Source organism: Furipterus horrens, unplaced genomic scaffold, assembly GCF_987537825.1.
Source record: "Furipterus horrens unplaced genomic scaffold, mFurHor1.1.pri manual_scaffold_12, whole genome shotgun sequence".
In the NCBI taxonomy this organism is placed as follows: domain Eukaryota; kingdom Metazoa; phylum Chordata; class Mammalia; order Chiroptera; family Furipteridae; genus Furipterus; species Furipterus horrens.
In genome coordinates, this window is record NW_028327182.1 from 87,405,092 (window position 1) to 87,428,498 (window position 23,407).

The 23,407-nt window shown below is 35.6% G+C and overlaps 1 protein-coding gene across 2 annotated transcripts in view; it reads right to left on the reverse strand.

The window, feature by feature from the left end:
- MSR1 (macrophage scavenger receptor 1) overlaps positions 1-20,162 on the reverse strand; it is a 65,548-nt gene extending 45,386 nt beyond the window's left edge. Inside the window, exons 1-5 of one of the 2 annotated variants that reach the window (XM_090258556.1) lie at positions 20,064-20,162; positions 16,846-16,850; positions 11,700-11,806; positions 9,735-9,848; positions 3,660-4,069 (exon numbers count right to left, since the gene is read on the reverse strand). In XM_090258556.1, coding sequence (XP_090114682.1) covers positions 3,660-4,069; positions 9,735-9,848; positions 11,700-11,806; positions 16,846-16,850; positions 20,064-20,162 — 735 coding nt within the window. Of the gene's footprint in view, positions 1-3,659; positions 4,070-9,734; positions 9,849-11,699; positions 11,807-16,845; positions 16,851-20,063 lie in introns of those variants that run through there. The other variant, XM_090258555.1, reaches the window with a different exon arrangement.
- Between the last annotated feature and the right edge of the window lie 3,245 nt (positions 20,163-23,407).

Genomic DNA, 23,407 nt, shown 5'->3' on the forward strand with positions numbered 1-23,407 from the left:
TCCCCTCTCTCTAAAAACAAACAAACAAACAAATGAATAAATAAATTATTTTTAAAAATTAAAAAAAAAAAAAGAAAGAAAGCATCAACAAGATGAAAAGGGAACCCACTGTATGGGGGAACATATTTGCCAATGATACATACGATAAATGGTTAATTTGCAAAATATATAAAGAATATATACAACTCAACACCAGAAGATAAACAATCCAATTTAAAAATGGGCAAAGGACCTGAATAGACACTCCTCCAAGGAGGACATACAAATAGCCAATAGACATATGAAAAAATGCTCACCACTAGCCATCAAAGAGATATAAATTAAAACCACAATGAGACACCACTAATAGTCTACAAATAACAAGTGCTGGTGAGGATGCAGAGAAAAGGGAACCCTCATGCACTGCTGGTGGGAATGCAGACTGGGGCAGCTGCTGTGGAAGACAGGATGGAGTTTCCTCACAAAATTAAAAATGGAACTGCATTTTGACCCAGCTAATCCACTTCTAGGAATATGTCTAACTAACCTCAAAACATTAATTTGAAAGAATAATGTATCTCCTATGTTCATAGCAGCATTATTTACAGTAGCCAAGATCTGGAACCAGACCAAGTGCCCATCAGTAAACGAGCAGATAAAAAAGCTGAGGTATATTTAGGCCCTAAAAAATAAGAAAATCTTACCTTTTACAACAGCATGGAAGGACTGGAGATTATTATGCTAAGTGAAATATGCCAGTCAGAGAAAGACAAGGACCATATTATCTAACTTATATGTGGAATCTAATGAACAAAACAAACTGACAAACAAAATAGAAACATTGGTGTAAATACATGGAACAGACAGATGTCAGAGGGAGTGGAGAGGGGGGCTGGATGAAAGAAGGTGAAAGGATTAGCTATAAAACATATATACATAGCACATAGGCACAGACCATACATAGTGTGGTGACAGCCAGAGAGAAAGGGGGTGGGGGCTAGGTGGAGGTGGGCAAAGGCGGGGAAATGGGGACAGAAAGAGATTTTGCTTGGGTGCAATGGGCGCACAATGCAGTGTGCAGATGATGTCTCACTGAGTTGTACATCTGAAATCTGTATGGTTTTGTGAGCCAGTGTCATGCCAATGAAGTCAATTACAAAACATAAAATAGAAAAAAATAAATATATTATAGTGCAATGTCAGACAAATAGTTAAAATATTATGTAATATTTCTTGTTTTTATAATGTTGATAGTTGTCTGCTTTTTAAATAGTTAAAATTTTATGCTTTTTTCCCTTATTCTAACTATTCACTTTTGTACCTAATTTTCTGTTTATAATTTCATATTATTTTTTCTTAAGGATGGTCCCTCAAAACCTGGACCTACCCCTGAGTCTATGAGCCCGGCATGGACCAGTCTATGGCGTGATGTGGGTCATTTCTATGATTCTTTGGTCCCCTCCAAAGGTCAAAGGTTTTTATTTAAATATAACTTAAATAAATTAATCTGAGGCATAAAAAAAGAATATATTTACTTATTAAAATACTTAGAGGTTGCCTTATTTTTAATAATGTAGTGAACATACATTGCATGTGTTTTTATAATTTGATCACTATTGATAGAGTTTTGAGCTGCACATATTTTACAACTTAAAATAATGCTATAAGTGACACCATGTTATAGATATGTTTACATAGGGCTTCTATAGGACAGCTTCCTGGAAGTGAATCTGATTAAAGGACTACATATTTAAATTTTTCTTCAATACTCTCTCACTGCCCTCCAAATACTTGGTACCATTTGAAACTCTTACTAATTGTACATTAGTGCCTACTTTTTAAACTCAAATACTAGAGTCCACAATATATTTCAGTTTGCAGAGTAAGAGTAGACACATTATACTTGTTACTTCATTTGGTTTTCAAACTATAATAAGGTTAATTACCAAGTCAACGTTTTTGATGATATTTTCCTTTGTTACTTTCAATTTCAAGTCTTTTGCTTGGTTTTCCTTTGGGTGTTGGCCTTTCTTTTTTTGATGTACCAAATCCTTTTCATCTATTCTGGCAATGTTTTCTGTTTCTTTGTTTTACTTTTCATCACATGTTCTGTTTTCACAGTATGTTCTATACTTTTCCAAGCACTTCTATGTTTAATAGTTGATGAGTCTCATTTCCCATTTGCCCATAGAAATGAACCAGTAGTATATTTGTTGCTTACTCCAGGTACGAAGTGGAAATGGATAAGATGAGGTGAGAAGGTTCAAGGCAGTGAAAGTGTAGGGAAAGTGTAAAACCATTGAAAAGAAATGAGCATTTTTCCAGATTTGTCTTTTCAATGGCACTTACTCAAGCATGGAGCTTTTCAGTTTTCACTGTTCTACCTGTGCCTTCCCTCACCCAAAACCCTCTTCTCCATTAGGATATTTCTCCCTTCTACCTCCCTCTTTCCTGACTATTTGGCATCTCTCTATACAATAGGTAAAAATGAATAGTGAACATAGATGCTTGTAGAACACACTTCTCTGCAATCTATCCAAACTCAAACAGTTCACTGATCACCAGATTTTGATTATTTCCATTACTAATCACAATTCCAATTTGGTTTCAACTCCTTATTTATGTGGGTTCATAAATATTTGATAGCTTCTGCTGGATTTGAGCCAATGTCAAATCTGTCCTTGCTGTTCTATATGGTTTATCTTTTTTCTCTCCTCACCCTGTCTCACTGCTTCTCTGGTCCCGTTTCTATATAAAGTAGTATGTCTCTCCCTCTTTCCCTCCAACTTAATCACTTTGACTCCCAAAACTGACATTTTATTTTCCTCTGTCTTCCATATTCTTCAATTCTATGGACAGTTTCTTCTTTGTGCATTGTCTCCAACACCTCCGTGGCCCAGGTCCTTGATGGTCCAATACTATTTGATAGGTTTAGATACTTATTAACCATGTCAGAAGCACTAACAGTCAGATTTTGGAAAACATGACATGGAAAAGAAACAGAATATTAAGGTTGGTGTGGGAATGAGGTTCACAGAGTCCACATATTTAAACAGCAATGCCATTGTCTTCTGATACCTTAAGACAAGGACCAAGTAAAAATTCAATAGTTCTGAGTAAATTTACCTTACAAATAGTAAACATGTAGAATATTCTTTATTAACCTGTTTAGTCTATTCTCTAGTTAATAATTTAGTTGATTTTCATCTGATACTATAACTTTAAAGGCTTCTCTTTGCATTATAATCAATTACTCTTTGCTTATTAGTTAAGAACAGGTCTATCAAGTAAAATCTACTACAAAGTCGCAATATTTTTAAGCTAATGATGGAAATTTTACAGGTTTCACATTAATTATAATCTTAGGTCTTACATACTTTCTAATATAAAGATTATTTTTCAAAAGTAGTAAAGTTTTAGTCATATGTTTATTTTTTATAGAAAATACCTTAAGAAAGGCTATATCCAATGGAAAAAATGTTTTCGTTTTTGCTGGGAATCTGGAAAAGGAACTAGGTAAATCTTTTTTGAGACTTTCTGGTAAGATTACCGAAGGAATCAGGGAAGGTAGGATGATGTTCATACAGAATTTGCAGTGTTTGTTTTCCTGTTTGTCTAAGGAGATAAGATTTAAGCGAATTCAAGGTCCACATGAGACCTTCCAATACAAAAGCTCTTACCTCTTGTTGTTTACTTTTAGTCTCTTGGACTTTGCCATTCAGTGTTTCAAAATGGAGCTGCAAAGCAGCCAATGTGACATTCAGACTTATGTATGACTTGAAGATTTCATCTACTTCATTTCCATGTTCCTTGACTGAGGAAACCACGATATTCAGTTCGCCAAGAAGATCATTAAATTTTTGATCAGCCACCACTTTGAAATTTTGGAACTGCTCTAAATCTGTCAGATTGGCTTGTGTATCTGAAATATACTGGATTCTCTTTTCCATTTTGCTCATGTTTTCTGTGACAACTTCTCGAAACTTTATATCTTCACTATCATTTCCTTTTCCCATGAGGCACTGAGGCGTATCATTGACATTAATTGGACCAACTGTGCAATTCTTCCATTCCCACTTTAGGAGCTGAGCTGCATAGTTAAGCAAAAATAAGCAGAGTCATTGTCTGTCTCCCGAAATGCATTCTGTATCATCCCATTCTGTATCACGACATTTTGCATTCCACTCTAACATTTTGAACGCTATCCTAAATCAGGTATCTACTTTAAATCGACAACATATGAACCACAGAAGCCATACTGCTGAGAAGGTGACCATCTCCTCTTCCCACTTTACATTAGAATTTATTCCAGGGCTAAACATTCTTCCTGAGTGCTGCTTAGAAGAAACTTCTGGACCATTGCATTTGACTTTCCCAGTAAGAGATTCTACAGATTATAAAGAGCATTATATCCTGCTCTTCGGATCTGTCGTTAGGATAAAATGAGAAAACGTCTAACAGAGTATCTGAAGTTGGCATGCTGAATATGTTAGTTAGTACTAAGGTAGATGGTGATGATGACAAAACATGTAATAAGTAGAAATATTAGTGTTATCCACTGTATGTATAAATTCTTTGGTTCCTCTTCCTCATCCTATCATTAAGCTGGCAAAGAATTGTCATGTTCAGTTTAGACAGGCCTAATTTATAGTTGGTGGAGCAAAAAATTGGGCCAATGATATTCTTATTTTAGAAAGTATTATTTTTATAAAATCCCTCTTTGCCTACTATGAAATTATATATATATATATATATCCACAGTAGAAGATTTAGAAAAGATGAATAACTAGGAAAAAAATTACCATTAAAATCTTCACCCCAAGTTAAATGATAACAGTTTGGTGTACATATATCATATCTGTCTCTCTGTTTTCATTATCATATTATTATTATAAAAGAAAGATTATACTTTATATACAATTTGGAAACCACTTCAAATTAATACTATAGTACAAATACTTTTGTATATTACTTAAAATTTTTATAAAAATAATTTTAATAACTACATTGTATTCTATATATGGATGTACCAGATTTCATTAACAAACATCTTAGATTAGTTTGTTTCTGTTCTCATTAATATATTCAATGTTTTGGTAAACAATCTTGTGAGTAATTATTTCCTGAAAAAAAAAATTCTATTAAGTGGTATGGAACATGCAAAGCTGCTGATACATATTTCCAAATAGACATGTATTCTCTAAACAAACTAATTATCCTTCTGAAAGGATCTAGAACAATATGTTTACAGTTTCATAAGATGAAAAGGATAAACATCAACTTTGCAGATAAAAATAATACCTAATTATACACACTAAAGAAAATATTAAATACTATTTTACCACTAACCAGTGATAGTTAAGATTTTGTTGTCCTTCCATATCTCTACCTCCATTATTTATACCTTTTACCTACATATATATCAGTCTCTTATTCATATTTGTTTAAAGGTATTAAATTTTTATACTTTATTGTTATTAAGCAATAATTAGAATAACTTCATATACTTTTAGTTGAAAATTATCTACATAATCAGCTGTACCGGAACTGTCAGTTTTCTGAGTAAAAATTATGTAGCAATAGTACCAGTTTTCTAGGTGTTTAAGAATTAAATGAGATAACCTGTGAAAAACATTGAGTTTCCACCCTTCGCTCGTAGTCTGTTACATAAACGAGACCTAGGTGTTTACGTGGAGCTCAGCTGCCTGACTCTGGAATCTAGCCCTACTCCTTATTATTAGCTGGGTCCTCGGGCAAGTCCCTTATCTTCCCCTTGCTTAGGTTCCCTCAGAGATCTGCAAGTAGTAGCTGTCTCAGTAGTGGTGCTGAGGGTGAATGAGATAAGGCATGTAAATCCCATAGCACACAGATGACATGTATGAAAGTTCTATTCAAATGTAAGCACCCTAACTATGAAAGGTGTTATCTGAGTTACAGAGAAAACAGTTACCACCTTTACTGCGAGTAGCCATTGATGCTGGTTGCTATTATGGACATTATATTACAAGTAAGTATTAAACTATATATGCAAGTAAACCCCAATTAAAAAAATACATTACATCATATTTCCCTAGTTCAGTCTCTCTAAAATTAGGTTATTTGAATTAATAAAACATGTGACTACATTTTGATATGGTCCACAACAGAGATCATTTTAAGTATGCATTATTTTATACTTCTTAATTTATCAAGAAATTGAACAAACATCATATTTCTTAATAGGATCTCATCACATTTATTAAATTAAGTATAGGGAGCAATTTTTGGATTGACAGCATCACTCATGCATTCATCTATTTTATAATTCATTTATTAAACACCTACTAAATATAAAACACCGAGTAACTTTGGGAAGAAGACCAACTGAAATTCAAAGTTGTTCCTTAAAAATTTTCCTCTTATGATGATTATTGCTTTTTTTAGTTGAGAATCCAGGTTCTGCCCTGATCGATGTGGCTCAGTGGATTGGGCATCACACCACAAAGAGAAAGGTCGCCAGCTGGGTTCCTGGTCAGGTCACGATGCCTAGATTGCGGGGACCAGCCCCAATTAGGGATTAGGGGCACACACAAGAGGCGACAGATCAATGTTTCTCTCTCACATCGTTGTTTGCCCCCCTCTCTCTCTCCCTGCCTTTCCCTCTCTCTAAAAGTAAATTTTAAAAATTTAAAAAAAAAAACAATCCAGGTTCTAGATTAGAATCACCTTGGGTCAGCAATTCTTCCTCTTTCTTTTATAAATTGTACCATGGGCAAGTTAATCTGTCAATATTTCTACTTCGCTTCTGTATAAATGGAATAGGAATAGTCATTGTTTAAATAACTAAATGAGCTAATATATGTAAAGTGCCTAGAATACGTCCTGTCATATAATAAGCATTTGATAAGTTTCAGCTTTTTTGTTATTTTTAATATTTTGGATTTATTATCTGTGACTTACATACCCACATGCACAACATTGATTACTAGGGAGTATTAATATTGTGTAACATAAAAAATGTGTGTGTGGGGGGGGAGATTTGATATTGTAATGAGTACAAAAATCCTTATGCTTTATTTGACTATTTCTACTTTGTATGGGTAAAGTCGCTCTTTTTCACAGTATAAAAGAGAGATCTTATTTAACAAAAGGTCCATATGACCAAGGGCTTTTATTTGACATCAATTTCAACATGAATTGACAATAAAGGTTACATTTTGTTCATAAATTTAAAAACACGACAATGCTTATTTTCCCAAATTCTGAATGAAAACTAACTTGATCCTTAATTTCTTTAAAAATGTTTAACTCTGTATCATAAATCGAGGTAAAGAATGCCAGAGTCCCTATTTTCAAATATTTCTTTCTTTCACTATCATTGGAGAAATGGCATTTTTAAACTTTTCTTTATCACATTTGAAAGGAGACAAGCTTTTCTGGCTTGGGCAAAGACCTAGGGAGAGAGATATATCTGGTTCTACAGATTGCAATGGCTCTTTCATGTTGGTAATATCTTCTCATGCCAAAAATCAATATTATTTTGAGCTAAAGAATCTTCAGTACTTCAGTAACAATTTATATAGATTAATACTAAATTATATTTTATTGTCCAGAGACATAATTATGTTATCATACTATGCCAGGGATCCAGTAGCTTCTTTAAGAAAAGATAGCATATGCAGTAGGTTTTATAATTCAGAAATAGTTTTCTATAAATATGACATTTAAGTTTAAGTAGAGTTTTAATGTACAATATTTTACTTCACTTGCCAGCTCATATTTGCCAAAACAAAGAGATTATTATCACTTTTGGGATATATTTTGTCTATAATTGTAATTTTTTTATATCCAGTAGTGATCATGCATTGAATTTTAGTTTGTATTCTGGAAAATATTCTCATCTACAACTTAAAGTTATAAATGGACTGTCAATTGTTTATTATTCAAGTGTGATAGTCACAGCAAGATCTATTTCAAGTTGTGATGCTTGGGTGCTAACATGAACTTACTTGATTTGAACATTTTTAACTTCTTGTCACTCTTCATGGATAACTGTTGTAGTTTTAGCAAACAAAACCACTTCAAATCAATCATTGTCAACCCTAAAACAAATGTGTTGACTTGATAGTATTTTCTAATAGCTCAGAGATTTTGAACTTGGTTAGAAACCCAAATTCTTTACAGACATTCTGCACAGCCTATTAGAAAGAAGTTACACTCTTGGATTGGCTCTGCAGACCATGGTTTAGGTAAAGGTGATGAAATTTACCCAAATTATGACTGGCTCATAGCTAATAATCACAAACAAGAAAACATCGTTCAGTTATGCCTTTCAAACTACAGATAAGCACATACATAAACAGCATACAGATAACCTCAGAACATAAGGAGGTTAATTTCATGACAGATATACAGGTTCTTTTTACCAAATGGCTGAGGTTGGTTTGACTGACTGACTGGTTTAGTTTGTCATGGTTGGTTTTCCTTTTCCTTTGGTTTTTAGTGTCCAAAAGAGGAGCTGATCTTTACCTGTGAAACATACTTCCCTGGCTAAAATTATAGCAACTGTTTGTTTTTAATTGTTCAAACATAATTTGTGCTAAAAACCCAGTTACACTGGGAGACAGCAGACCATCAAAGTCAGGAGTCAAGAGTTATGGGTGGGAACTCCAGCTTCACTACCGAACAATCTCAGTTTCCTTCTGTGGATCATGATGACAAGTGCATGTCTGCTCAGAGGTAACTTGACAGGTGTATTTGGATAATCAGTGAAAAACGTATAGCCCAGTGTCTGCACACAGTAAGTGCTCAAAGTAATAGCTACCGTTTGTTATCATTGTTGTTGCTGTTTTACTATCATTTCTTATTTAGCAGAATTTTGGCCGGGGATTGGAATATTTCTTTAGATTGCCTCTCAGTGGAGGAGGCTTTGGCCTTTGGTTTAGGAGCAATTTCTTGTTAAGCTGATTCATATGCACACAAAGAATATATCTTACTCCCAGCCTATCTCTTGTTAGAGCTTATGTCCATTTTGCTAGTCACAGAGAAAGGAGAACTGCAAGGTACATAAACTCAAATGCCAATCAAATACAACAAAAAATGCTACTGAGGGGACTACTACTAAACCCTCAGATCTATCCCCATTCAAGTCAGACTCTCCAAAGAAGTACATATACCTGGAAAGCATTTTGAGCCCAAGGGGATACTATCAGGTTATTTTTACAGATGTTTTAAAAAAGGGCTTTATGAAACATGTGGCCATATAAACTGTAAAGGTATTACTGAAGATTAGACCATTATTTCCTTTTTGAATACTTACAAGAATATTTATTTCTGCTCTTAATACCAGGAGTAGAAGAATTTTACCTCAGCAACTGGCTTGCTTTTATATTTTAGGCATTGTTAATGTAAATAATCATGTTTACATTTTAACGCTGGCAAGTAGGATACTTATCATGAAATCAGTGGCCCACCATGAGATGTCTAAAGGACTTCAGATGATAATACATTATTTCTGAGATGGTCTAATTCTTTCCACAGCTATACTTTTATCTTAATCTTTAATTTTTCTATTCTACTTCATTTTTTCTATTTCTTCACTTAATAACTTTGAAAAATCTGTTTTTTCATTTAATAAATTTGAGGAACACTTTGTCATATAAAGTTTACCTAATGAATCGTCCATAAACAAAAGACCAAATGGTTCTTTTTGCTTCTATAGTAACTAATTCACATGACGACGAGCTGCTGGGTCTCAGAACTCTGCAATACCGTACCTGCCACCATTCCAATGATAGGTATGAGAACGACAAATACGAGGAGGTACAGGGCAATCAGTGCAGCTTTCAAGAACTTCAGTTTCTCTTGAAGGGAAGGGCCATTTTTAGGATCTAAAAAACAAAAGCCCAACCTGTTAGAAAACTTAACCTCCTTATTTCATTAAAAATGTTGTCATCTGCAATTACGTTGTTATCACCAAGCCTATTGAAATAAAAAGGGGAAGAATAGGTCCTTGTTTATTCAGTAGGAAGCAAAAGGAACAATCACAGACTAAGCCAATACATGCATCATGATGGACATCTGCCTTACTCATCCGTTAACACATTGCATATAGGTCGCGAGAATTCTCGTCATTTCTAAAAGGCATTTAAATTCCCCGGTACACAATGTGTTCACTAAGCATCCATGGGAAAGTACTGCCCCTTACATGTTGTACTTGTCTCATTTTGGAGCATTAGTTGATACATTTTAATATTAATACCAATATATGTGAACAATTTGATTCTTCTGTTTCATATGGGAATATATTCTGGGTGAAAATTAAGTCCTTCAAGTAAACTCTGAAATTAAAAACAAGATCTCAGACATTGCTTAATAATATTGTATAAGGAAATGAAGGGAAAAGGAGAGACATTTTTTAAGAAGAAAAGAAAGGGAAGAAAAACAAGAAAAGATCTAAGGAAAAAGAAAAAAACAACCCACAATATAAGCACGATGGGCTATTCCATCTGCTAGATTGACTAAGCCTGAAACCCAGGAGTCCTCTTCTCCTGTATCTCCAATTTACAACCACAAATCTTCTGTAAATCACCTTTTAAAAGCTCAAAAATTGTGTGGGTTTTTGTGTGTTTTTTGCCTTTTTTCTATTCCCAGTGACTCTGTCCTCCATCTCCCAACATCTCCATCTCTGAGAGCTTTTCCTGTTTCCTTTTTTCTTATCTCACTGCTGCCATGCCCTCCCATTTACTGTTAACAGAGCCTGCAAGATCCATCATGCCTTGGAGTTGTGGTCTGTATTTCAGGGTTTTCTATGTAAGAATTCAGGTAAGATCCTGTAACTTTTCATTTGCTGCCTCCTCTGATGGAAATATGTCTATGGCTTCTTCCTCACCCACCCCATCCCCTGGTAAAACGTCCCTTGGCACTTAGCAGAATGAAAGCACCCTCCCTTGATACCTTAGAAGAACCTGTCCTGATAAAGCCAAATACTGTTTATTCTGAGGTCTTAAGTAAGCTGTACAAACACCCGTTTCAGCACTGTTATGTATTGAACTGTGTTCCTCAAAAAGATATTGTTGAAAACACTGGGTTTCTGACCATGTGAACTTACTTGGAACTAGGGTCTTTGTAGAGATCATCAAGTTAAAATGTGGTCAGACTGGACTAGGGTGAGCCTTGATCCCATGACTGATGTATTTATGACAAGAGAACATCAAGACACCAGGGCGGAAGACCCTGTAAAGATGGACTTACAGACAAAGTGCTGTGCTGAGGATTACCAGGAGCCACTAGAAAGCTAGACAGAGGCAAGAAAGGATTTTTAGCCTGGAGCCTTCAAAGGGACTAAGGCCTTGCTGCCACCTTGACTTTAGGCCTCTGGCCTTTGGATGTGTTTAGAGAAGAAATGGCTGGTGTGTTAAGCCACTCGTCTTCTGATCATTGATTATAGCAGCCCTCTGAAACTAATGTAAGCACCTTCCACCCATGATTTGCAAATATTCATTCATGGTGCTAGGATTGTAGCCATCTCCAGTGGCTGGGAAATCAGAGAACTCAATTAATATTGTGGATTAATTGATAATGTTTCCTTACTTCAATTTAAATGAGACAGACCTACTCATCCATTAAGTATTATTTTAACATTCATACACATTTAAGACAAGTCTCAAAACTGTAACTTTACATAATGTCAATACCTCAAAGGACAACCTCCCTGGGCATCCCACCCTTCCCCTACTTACTTGGAGGTAGCAAAGCTGTCATGGATCGGGCGTCAAACTTCACAGATTCTGTACAGCCATCAGTGTCCTCCACTTCATTAGGAAAGCTATCCCACCGGGCCATACTTCTATCAAACACACGGAAAAATACATTAATTTTGCATAACCTGGCTAGGAACCCTTGGCTCAATGTTTCCAAATGAATTTTATAACTAAAATTTAATTTGAGCAAGGAGACATAATTAACTAAATTTATGGATCTACCACCTATATCAATATATATATTATATTAATACCTACCCATACGCCTTAATTGTAACAGTAAAAGACAGACTTACATAGAAACTACTCATCTCTCTCCGTGTACAAGTGTGTGTTGGTGTCCGTAGATGTGTGTTTTTTGAGAGTGAGAGGTAGCGTGTCATTTTTAACTGTAAAAATTATTTTTCCAAGTGACAGAAAACAACTGTTTAGCTGAAAAGAAAAAAATAATTTCCCTTAAAACCAATAGTTGTGCAAAATGTGAAGCAAACATTTCCTGTGATCTTTTATCAAATCTTCATGAGCCAGTTTCCATTTTGCCAAGGCATCTGTTTATCACATGGGAAAGATAAAATCTAGTCACTAGATTAGGAACCACAGGAAAAACTTAGTTATTTTCTTCCTTTCTTCCTGGTACTTATTTATTTCTTTTTCAGGACTCCTCATTATACATTAGCAGCATCACAAATATTTCCTTGTAGCTTTTTAAGCACAATCTATATTTTTTATACAATCTATGCCTGTATCTCTTTAAGATGCTTCCAAATCATTTGAAACCCTTGACTGAAAAACAGACTGATGGGCCTAATTCCCAGGATTTTCAATGTTTGGTGTGGGAGAGGCAAGAATGTGCAATTCCAACAAGATCTCTAGTAATGCTGCAGCTTCCAATGTGAGAACCCACATCCCAAGAACACTTTCCATGAAAAGAAATTACATGACTTTTTCTTGGGAACAATTCAGTTCATTTGGCTGATAAATTTAGAATAACACCAACATCTTCTCGTCATTTCTTATTTTCTTTAATGCTGAGTATGGATTTAGCACAGTGGCCAGAGTTGAACTGACTGAGTCTTCTGGCAGCGCCAGAACATGAAATACAAAGCTCCTCCAGGAAACAAAGACAATCATTCACATGCAATGCTCATCCCACTTTGGGGAGGGGTATTTACAAGTACCTCAACACCTGTCAATGTATTTTTTTTTTGTGTGTGTAATATTACCAAGGAGATTCTTTATATTACAGTTTGCAGTGACCATCTTTGTTCATGCATCATTCTGTAATTTGGTCTTAGTATCCTTAAATCCTGTTGATCTGATCAAGGAGTGTGTTCTTAAATGATTTGGCCACTGTGGAGGAAGGAAGTGGAGGGGGAAGGTATAAAAAATATTTTCTTTTAGGTAGAGGCAAAGTGAAAGAAATTACCTGGGAAATGGATCCTTATAGGAAACTAGCTTGGATAATTCAGATCCAGGCTCCCCTAACACCTACCCCTTTTCATTAACTCTGTTATTTGAATTGGATGACAGTTTCACTTGCCAAGCAAAACAAATGAACAATTTTAAAAGCTGAGATAACAATTTATTTTTAAAACTATGGTGCAAAGCAATGAGGACTATGTGGCAAAGGTTTTTAACTTTGAACTTCATTTACAAAAGAAAGGCTCACGTATGAATTTAGATACGCCTACTATGTAATTAGAAATCTCTTTTTTCAGGCTGCTGACTGGCCCTTCTCAATGTGTTTGACTATGGCTTTGGTCTTAATATTTGTCTTAGTATTACTCCATTTTTACTTAAATACAAAGTACACATCTGTTATATTATTCCAACTTCTACATGAGACTATTTTTGTAAAAAAGAAGAAAACTTTTGAGTCTGATAAATCTGTATAGACTGTGAGGTACTTAGAGGAGGGACCATGTCTTATTTTGTTAAATATTTATTACCAGAGCATAAAGCAACCTGGAATGTAAAATAAACTTAATAAATATTTGTCAAATGAATGGATTTGTGTTCTGTAAGGTATTAGTCTCATATATTAGCTTTGCTTTTGTTTTTTAAACAAAATGGATGTTTGGAGACTGGGGGGACCAAAAAGGGGTGCTTCTTCTGACATGAATTTCTTGGTAAATATGTTTTGTCCTTAATTCAGACTTTTTCCTATTCTATACACATTTCTTTCATGGATTCCTTGAATATGAACCAGATGTCAGGGCTGGTGACTGTTATACGGTTAAGACACTGCCGCTCACTCTAGCCTGTTCTGAATCAGCATTCATTTTCCTTTTGTAGGTCACCTGGCCACCCGCGATGGCCATATCCCATTAGAGTTCTCAGGAGAACATTACTAGCATTTTGGTTGGGACCATTCTTTTGTGCCAAGGACTATGTTCGTTGTACAGAACGTTTATCACCCCCCAGCTGCCATCCACTAAATGTCAATAATGTCTCTTAGTCATTATACCACTGCTTCTTGTCCGCAAAAAAAAAAATCCCCAAAACTTCATTCCTACACATTTTCAAACACCCATTCCTTTTGGAGAACTGCTCTTCAATATGTTTCCCCGGTGTGAGTGGGGAGTTAGGAACTCTCTCTCTCTCTGCAATATTTGCCTCAAGCAATTAGACTATTAACATGGAAAAATGGAGATTTTCCTGTGCTTCAGCATTACAGATACTTCGAGTTGTTTTGGGGATAGTTCTCAAATCACTCCCTGTGGGTTTAGCCCTTTAAATATATATACACTATAAACTGTTGTTAAAGTTTATATGAATATTTCTTACAGAAAACTTAAACATTTTATTTTAAAGAGAAAAGAAAGTAGCAAATCCAATGGTCTAATCTTGGCCTCGATAAATCAAAATGAATATTATTTTTATTCATATACTCACTCAGAAGCTCCACATGTACTTTTCAGCAAATTTGCAATTTAGAACCCACAGGGTCTTCTTAGCTTAAAGGACTTTTCTTGGAAGACACAAAGAATTCCACTGCTTCCTTCCTTCCTTCCTTCCTTCCTTCCTTCCTTCCTTCCTTCCTTCTTTTCTTCCTCCCTCCTTCTCTCTCTTTCTTTCTTCTCTGTCTCTTCCTTTCTTTCTTTCTTTTAGGTGCTCTAGAATGCCAGATGCTACATCATGAAAAAAGTGGTATTAGGATATTTTTCAGTCAATACCTTTAGGATGAAAATGCCTATCCCTTCATGGAGACCAGTTCAACAAATTCCTATTATGTACCATGACGTCAAGTGCTACACAAGTCACTGGAATGCCAAGATCAATGTGTACAGAATACAACCACAAAAGATCTTACACACTAATGTGGAAGACTAAAATCTATAAATTATTACCAGATCCCATTTTTGATGCAGCTCAGAATTGTTTTTTTTTTTTTTTTAATAATACAACTAACTAGCTACAACGGTACATTTTCCACATCAACCTAATTTTTCTTTTCCTTTTTTCAGATTTTTTGGTGTTGGCATATAATCTATTTATGTCATCTATATAATCATTTATTTGTACTTTTGTGCAGTGAGCCACATATGATACAGTCAGGTACAGAGACAATATAGGGAAACTAGCAAAGCCAGAGGCCAGGGCTTTATTCTAGTTCACTCTCACCCAGGAGACCCGTATCTGATTGCATAACACCTTGTGACTTCCTCAGAGCCACTCCTTCCTCTTTATTCCATTTTTAAAAAAACTTTAGCACATAATTCTCTATCCCAGCTAGGAGTCTTGGGTAGTAGCAATGGAGTTGGCAATTAAAGGGGAGAATCCCAGAGGTATTAAGAAAGAGAAGGAAATGAAAAGAATTGATAAACTTGTATAAAATGTAGCCCTTTAACAAAAATAGGAGAAAAATTCAAACAGAAAATATTTTTCAGGAAGAAAAGTATAAAGGATGTAAACTTGAGAACCAACACATTTAATGGGCAAGTAAAGAAATAAGGATCAGTATTAAAAGTGAGGAAGACCCTTTGACACTACTGCAGAACAATAAGTCAGAGTCATGGAAGAGAAAAAAGACTTTCAAGGCATTCAAGGACATCTATAACCTACTACATGGAATCTGAGCTATTTTGCTTTATGGTAGAGACAGAAGCAGATTCTTGAGAGATCAAGAAACAGTAAATGTATCAAAACAATGGGCCTTGAGTGTACACCAGAAATCTGGTAATGCTCATGCTTTTCTGTTGAGAAGAGACACTGAAAATTGCCCTAAGACAGTACATTGAGAGAAGTTTATTTTTCCCTGCTTATTCCTCTGCATCCTCCAACTTACTAGCATTGGATTGTGGCAGGTCTCAGTTTCCTCCCTCTTTCTATTTTTATTCATTCACTTTGGTGTTCTTATCAGCCTCATTACTTGAAGTACAAATTCAAAGGCTGGTTGAAGACTCCTACATCAGTATCTGTTGTCCAGACCTCTTCTCTTAACTCCAGACCTGTACATGCAATGACCTAATGACATTGCTACTTGGATTGCTTTATGGCCCAAAGCTAGGGGTCTTCCTTGTCTCACACTCCACATCCAACCCATGTCACCTCCCTACTACCATCCTGGTTGGTGCCCCATCATCCTTCTCGACTGGTGTCTCACCTTCACCCTTACTCTTTATTTTACCTACTTATTTATTCTCCATGCTACCTGTAGAGTGTTCCTCTCACCAAACAAGTTGGATCAGGTCACTCCACTGCTCAAAACGTGTGGACACCTTCCCGTCTCACCCTGGTCCAGATTAAAGCCTCACTCTCTTACATAGACATTTCCTGAACCTCAGATGTAAAATTACAACATAGCTCTTTCACTTCCTCAAGTCCTTCCTGGCTTAAGTTTATTTTCCCCCCAAGCGTATCATTCTCTAACTTGCAATACTTTTTTTTCTTATCCATCATATCTATTGTCTATCTCCTTTTACCCAAGTTAGATCCACGATTCAAGGGTTTTTTATCTCTTTGGGTCAGTGACCAGAAAGTTCCTGGCATTCGGTAGGTGCCCATTAAATACATGCCATATTTTTCGCTCCATAAGATGCCCTTTTATTCCCCCAAAAGTGGGGGGAAATGTCTGTGTGCCTTATGCAGCAAGTATTGTGTCACAGACTGTGATGTGTATTACCTGACCTGGGGTTCCCAGAAAACTAGAAGAGTACTTGAACCTTAAAGTCTCTCCTCATTTGTTAATGACAGTGATGATGGTTCTTAATACTGCTGTTGACTGCTGTTCACTTTACATGGCTGAAATATTATTTTGTTATATTTTATTAAATATTTTATTACACCATTTGGTTCAGAATATTTTTTTTTCTTGTTTTCCTCCTCTACACCTAGGTGCATCTTATGGTCAGGTGTGTCTTATGAAGCAAAAAATATGTTAAATAGATTATAAGAAATTTCACAAATAAGTGAAAGAATATTTTTTTGCAAAATGACTAGGTTTCATATATGGGGTTATGCTTCAAGAAAAGTTTGTAATTAACTAATGTGGATATTTTAAAAGTTCTTCTATCTACTGGAAAATAAAGAGGTTTTCTCTGAATTGCATATAAATAGGAAACTGAAAGGAAAATTCCACTCCCCAAGTTCCCACTTTGCCTCAAAGGCATTCATTAGATTTACTAGATTACTTCAGTGCTCTACTTGCATTATTATTGTAATTTTAAATAATTTTAAAGAGCATACACACAGGAAGTTTTGTTAGCAGCCAGTGAACAATTTACATAATTCAAATGTGTCTTTAAATGTCATTTACAAAGTTAAGAGAAAAAGTAACTTCACATAAAGTTACAATTTCAACCGAATGTCAACGCACTGACAAAGGACTGTGAAGTCTTTGCAGTCTGTATAATCTATCAAAAAGATGTTCTCATGAGAAGTGAAACAAATCTTTGCAATATCAGCTTTTAATAAAGTGGGTGAAAAGTTTAAAGAGGCTACAACAGGAAAGCCATATGAAAGAATTGCAGTGTTACCTTGTTTGGAAGCATAACTTCCACATTTTCCTGTTTTTTTTTTTTAATTATAAAAACATTATAACAATATTAGAGATAAACCGGGCAAAGTTTCTATCATCCTTGGCCCTAATGTAAGAAAAAACACTTTCACTTTTTATGTAAAATTTGAGTTCTTGTGCTTACATATCTACGCTATGTGGTTAATTCATAGTGACATTATCGTTTGGCCTTACATATTTTCCTTAAGATCATATTGAAATTTTTATACTTCAAATTATTTTTAAATATAAATTCATGAGCTACATAGCTCATAAAATATATGAGTGTTATTCATGTAGCCATTTTCCTATAATGTGATTCTGCTTTAAAATCGTTCCTCCTCTTCTTGGAGGACAATATTTATTAATATAGATAATGTAAATATTTTCATAATTTATTTGTCTTCTTTTGAAATATTGCTTTAGGATAATTCACTATACGTTGAACTACCAGTTTACAGAAAACCTACTTTAAACTTCTTGGTATCCACTGCCTAACTGCTCTTTATAAAGATTATTAAAAATTTACAAAGATTCTAACAGAATGTAAGTGTGGCAGTTTTAAACCAAATTCACCACTATTCATTAATTATGTTTATTTTAGAATCATTTTGATTTTACTTAAAATTAATACCCCAAGGTGGCTTTTATTTGCATTTTTTGTTATTAGTCTGGAAGACATATTTCCATGCAATTATGTATTTTTCTTCTTGCATTTTGTTTATTTATATCAATTGCTCATACATCCCCAGGGGATCTTTATATAGATATAAATAAACTCTATGTGTAATATATATTTTACATACAGTCTTCCTTCTAAGACCATTAACTTCAGATTCATCATCAAACTTTTAAGGTTAACTTTATCCTTAAGCTTTGAGGTAAATAATAACTTTGTAACTTTTATTACTTAAAACTTTGATTTTGCATGAATAGTTTTAAAATGTTACAAAATAAAAATAATTAATATATTTGTGAAACCAATAGCTCTCCACTTAAGAGATGCATCAATAAAAGAGATTAAAATAAGACATGTAAACAACTATATTGTGCTTGGTACCACTAATGCTCATCCTTGGTAGTGAAGGAGAAACAGCACCGATCTGAATCTTAAGTCTAAGTTTCAATATAGTTGTGCCATTTCCAAACTATGTGACCTTTGATAAATATATTAATTTATTTGATTGCAGTATAAATACATACCTATATACACACATATGTATACATATATATAATATGATTACAATTTCAATTTAAATAATTATTAAGAGGATTTAAAATAATTTTTATAAGTTGGTACACAGGCAACCATCAATGAGTAAATCATTTTTCTTTTAAAGTACCGGTTTCTTTTTATCTGAACTTTTCCTATTGTACCCCCACAGCAGCTCTATGAAGTATCCAGTAGTATTGTTGCCATTTTATAAGCAAGGAAACTGAGACCTAAAAGCTTAAATAACTAGTTGAAGTTATAGAATTAAGGAGTATAAAAGCTTGGATTTGTACTTCCAGAATATCTAACTGCTGCATAAAACATTTATAATCTCAGTTCTATAACTTTTCTATCACTATTCTCATGGGACCAGTGAGAACTCCAACCCCATTTTATGCTGTGTAAATCTTACCCATTCCTCAAGATGAATCTAAATTCTAACAAATCTATGAAGATTTTTTTTTTATAGTCCTTTGTTTCTTTTGGCCCCTCTTATATTCCCATAGTTGTTATCTGCACATTTTTATACTAGTTAAGGTACTCAAATGATATATTTATATATTATATTATATCATATTCAGGTGCTCAAGTTATATATTTCCCCTAAATCATGAACTTCCTGAAGACAGTATTTTGACTGTATATTTCCCTACAACTAGTCCACTGAACTACATATACAGATGCACAAATAATAGTTCCTCAATGAGCACGTGAAGGTAAAAAAAAGTATAAGATAAGACCAAAACTATAACGTGAAAATTAAGAAAATGTGACTAATTAAAATATTTAATTACATTTTTAAAAAGTCAATATTTTTCAATAAGATATACATAGTTATATGCTAAAAATTTCTTCCCAGTTTAACCTACAAAGTGTTTAGTATATTTCATATATATCTATGTATACACAGACATTTTTTATTCATGGAAAAATCAGCACTATTTTTTATCTTTTAAACAATCAAACCAAATTATTAAAGATGGGATAAATAATTCTACCAGAAATTATTGATCCTGTGTATATACACCTATATATACATATATATGTCACACACCACATACACACATCCTGATGCAGATTAGATACATAGTATTAATAGAAGCAATTTTGGTAAAACATTAAAATAAATTACCGTTTGTCCTAAAGAGAGTTGAACTGGTTTATCCACTTCCCACTCCTTACAAATGAAATGTAAAACCTTTATCACATAGGATTTCAGCATCTGATACATGAAGAAAGGAAATGACACATGGAGTGTTGAAAATCTCCCTTAATATTGCATTTCAATAGTACCCTCACCAAAGCACCAGTTTGCAAAATCTAAATTTGTCAGACAACTCATTCCTCTTTTTATCTATGACATTACAAAAGAAAAAGAGAAGTAGATGAAAAAAAAACAAAAAAAAAAAAAACCAAGGGCTATTAAAACAGGGTACAAAATAAGGCAGATTAACTCTCACTTCTTATGACATGTATGGCTTCTATAAATGTGTAGTATTATCTTTTATTAACCTCATTATCTTCTATTGATTCTCTTATGTCTTCTTTCATACTAGGTAATTTCAGGGAAAACTCCATATATAAGTGAATTTATTTTCTTAATTTTTTGCCTATATCCCTTATTTCTTGCTGCAAATGCAAAACATGTGAGAAAAGGATACAGATGCCCATCAAGTAAAAGTAATAATCTAATAGTTTTCACTTCAGCTCTATCTATACTGATGTTAGCATTATCTACACATCTCTTTTGAGCATGTAACCAATGACTTACTCCCCCAGAAGTAGAGTGGAGAAAGGGGGTCTCAGGTAGGGAGTTGGAGGAAAGAAATGTCTTTCACCTTCTACCACCCTGTCAGAGTTTACACATTTCACCTCATGTGTTTGATCACATTCAATAAGTTTCAATATGACAAACATAAGAAATATATATTGAATTAATGAGCTAATTTTTAGATCAAATTCTTCTGGGGGAAGGTATTAATTTATATTCCATGTGTACTGCTCTAAATAGGGAGAGATCATATTTTCTACCATAAATGGCCAAAATAATCTTGCCACACCCTTAAATGCCACAGACACTCTCTCAAAGACATTATGTCTGGGAGAAAGAATGAAGGGACAGTGTCCTGTGCTTGATAGAGAAAGTAACAGTATCTTACAGCCATTCTTTTTTATTTTTGGGGGCGGGGAGGGGTAAATAATATTTGAATTGCTTGTTTTTTAATGAATTTATTGGGGTGATATTGGTTTGCAAAACCATACAGGTTTTAAGTGTACAGCTCAATAAAACATCATCTGCACACTACTGGGCACCCATCACCCCAAGCAAAACCTCTTTCTGTCCCCATTTGCCCCTCCTTGCCCACCTCCACCTAGTCCCCACACTCCCTTTCCCCCTGGCTATCACCTCACTGTTGTGGGCATCTATGTGTTATGCATATACATATGTATTTTTGTTTGATGCCTTTACCTCCTTTCATCCAGCCCCCAAACTCCCCTCCCCTCTGACACCTGTTTCCATTTTTTTCAAATCCACATGGCATTTTAATGGTAGATGCTTTTAAAAAATACTCGCTGAATTCCCATGAAATATGAAGTAAGCTTACCTGTAATTTCTCATTTATTTTTACAAGTGTTTGAAATAGGAACTGTTAGTGTCATCATTTCATTAATGAGGAAACTGAGACTCAAAGGTCAAGTGGTGTGCACTTGCAAATTGTTGGGCCAGAATTCAAATCCAAACACTTGACTTCAAGTCCCATACACTTTCTTCTTCTTCCTTCTTCCTCTTTTCTTCTCCTCTCCCTTCTCCTTCTTCTCCTCCCTCTTCTCCTTCTCTTTCTTCTTCTCCTTCTTCTAATTAAGTGGATTGAGGTGACATTGTTTAATGAAATTATATAAGTTGCAAGTGAAAGGCTAATAGTAATGGCAACAGGGACTTTGAAGCAAGCAGTGAGAAGGATACCTTTACACTAGAAGAAGGATCCAGACAGATGCAAAAAGGCTATTGGGCTATTCCTTAGCCACACTAAGTGTATCACCAAATTCTTAGTGAAGAGGAACTTTGACTAACGTCAGAATGCACTCTATTTTGTTTATAATTGTTTGTATATATGTACATCTTATTTTACATATATATCTTATAAAATATGGTTCTTTGGGGGTCTTTAAAAAATCTGGAGTTTAAAGAGAGCTTCAAGTTGAATACCCCTGTCAACACTATGTGATTACATAAGCCAGACTGGGAATAATCACCTAAGACATCAACTTTCCAAATTCTAGCCTAATGAGGTTTATTTTTGTCAGATAGGCTATATTTCTAGCATGTCTCTGTAATATAGTATACGTATGCCTTTACCTTCACAGTGCTAACTACTTCTCAGTTTGATTACTTCCACACGCTTCAAATTTTTAATTATGCATTATAAAAACCCTCTGTGTTTCTTTGATGATTTGTGTGTATAAATAACATATAATGTTATTATATAATATTACCTATTAGGTCCCCTCAGTCTCTGGCCACCCAGCCGGCCTGGCTCTCGCGCTCTGCAGAACGTCCCGGGTCTCTCCGGCTTCGGACGGACACCTCCCCGCGTTCTCCTCCGGCGGCCACCGCTCGTGCCTCCAGCCGCTCGCCGCCTCCGACTCAGACTCCGGGTCGAGCGCCCCGACTCCGCCCCCTCCCGCGGACTCGCGCGCTCCCGGTGCGGCCTCCCCCGGGCGCAGGCCGGTCCGCACGCGGCCGCCTCCCCCTCCTTCCCCGCTCACCTCCCGCTCCCGCTCTCGCGTTGTCCAAGGCGAGCGCGCTCCGGGCCTGCGTGCTCCAAGCTCCGGCTTCTCCCCGCTCCTGTCAGTGCGGTGACTGCGCTGGGAAACATGGCGACCGAGGGAATGATCCTTACTAACCACGGCCATCAAATCCGTGTCGGAGTCCTCACAGAGAGAGGAAGAGAGAGATCGGTTTGTTTTTCCACTTATTAGTGCATTCACTGGTTGATTGGCTGCCCTCAAGACTGTAAAGGAGGAAAGAGGAAGGACATCTCTAAAATCAGAGAAGGAAAACTCTGACTCCAAAAAACCTCCGCTGCCTTGCGGCATACCTCTTCAGGGGAAAGGCTAAGGGAGTAAACCCCGACAGAAAATCCGGAGCCGGAGTCCCTAAGGCGGTTCGACGTTGTAGTCAACACCGGCAACTCCTGCGGCGCACCTGAAGCCAAGCTGTATTGACTCCGTCTTTCCCTTGGACCCTTCAGCTGCGAAGAGAGGGGGGGTCTGCTGCATGGGCAACAGCAGACCCTCCATATCACCCTGCCCAGGCTCTGTAGCTTCAGCTTCACTGGAGAGGACACTCCAGCGTCATCGCAAGATGTCGACTCAACACGGGAGGAGACAGATACCGGTTATAAGCTCATCCGATTGGCGAAGGAAACGAGCGCCAGGGGTCTCCTCTGACAGTGGGAGAGGTCATCGCGCCTC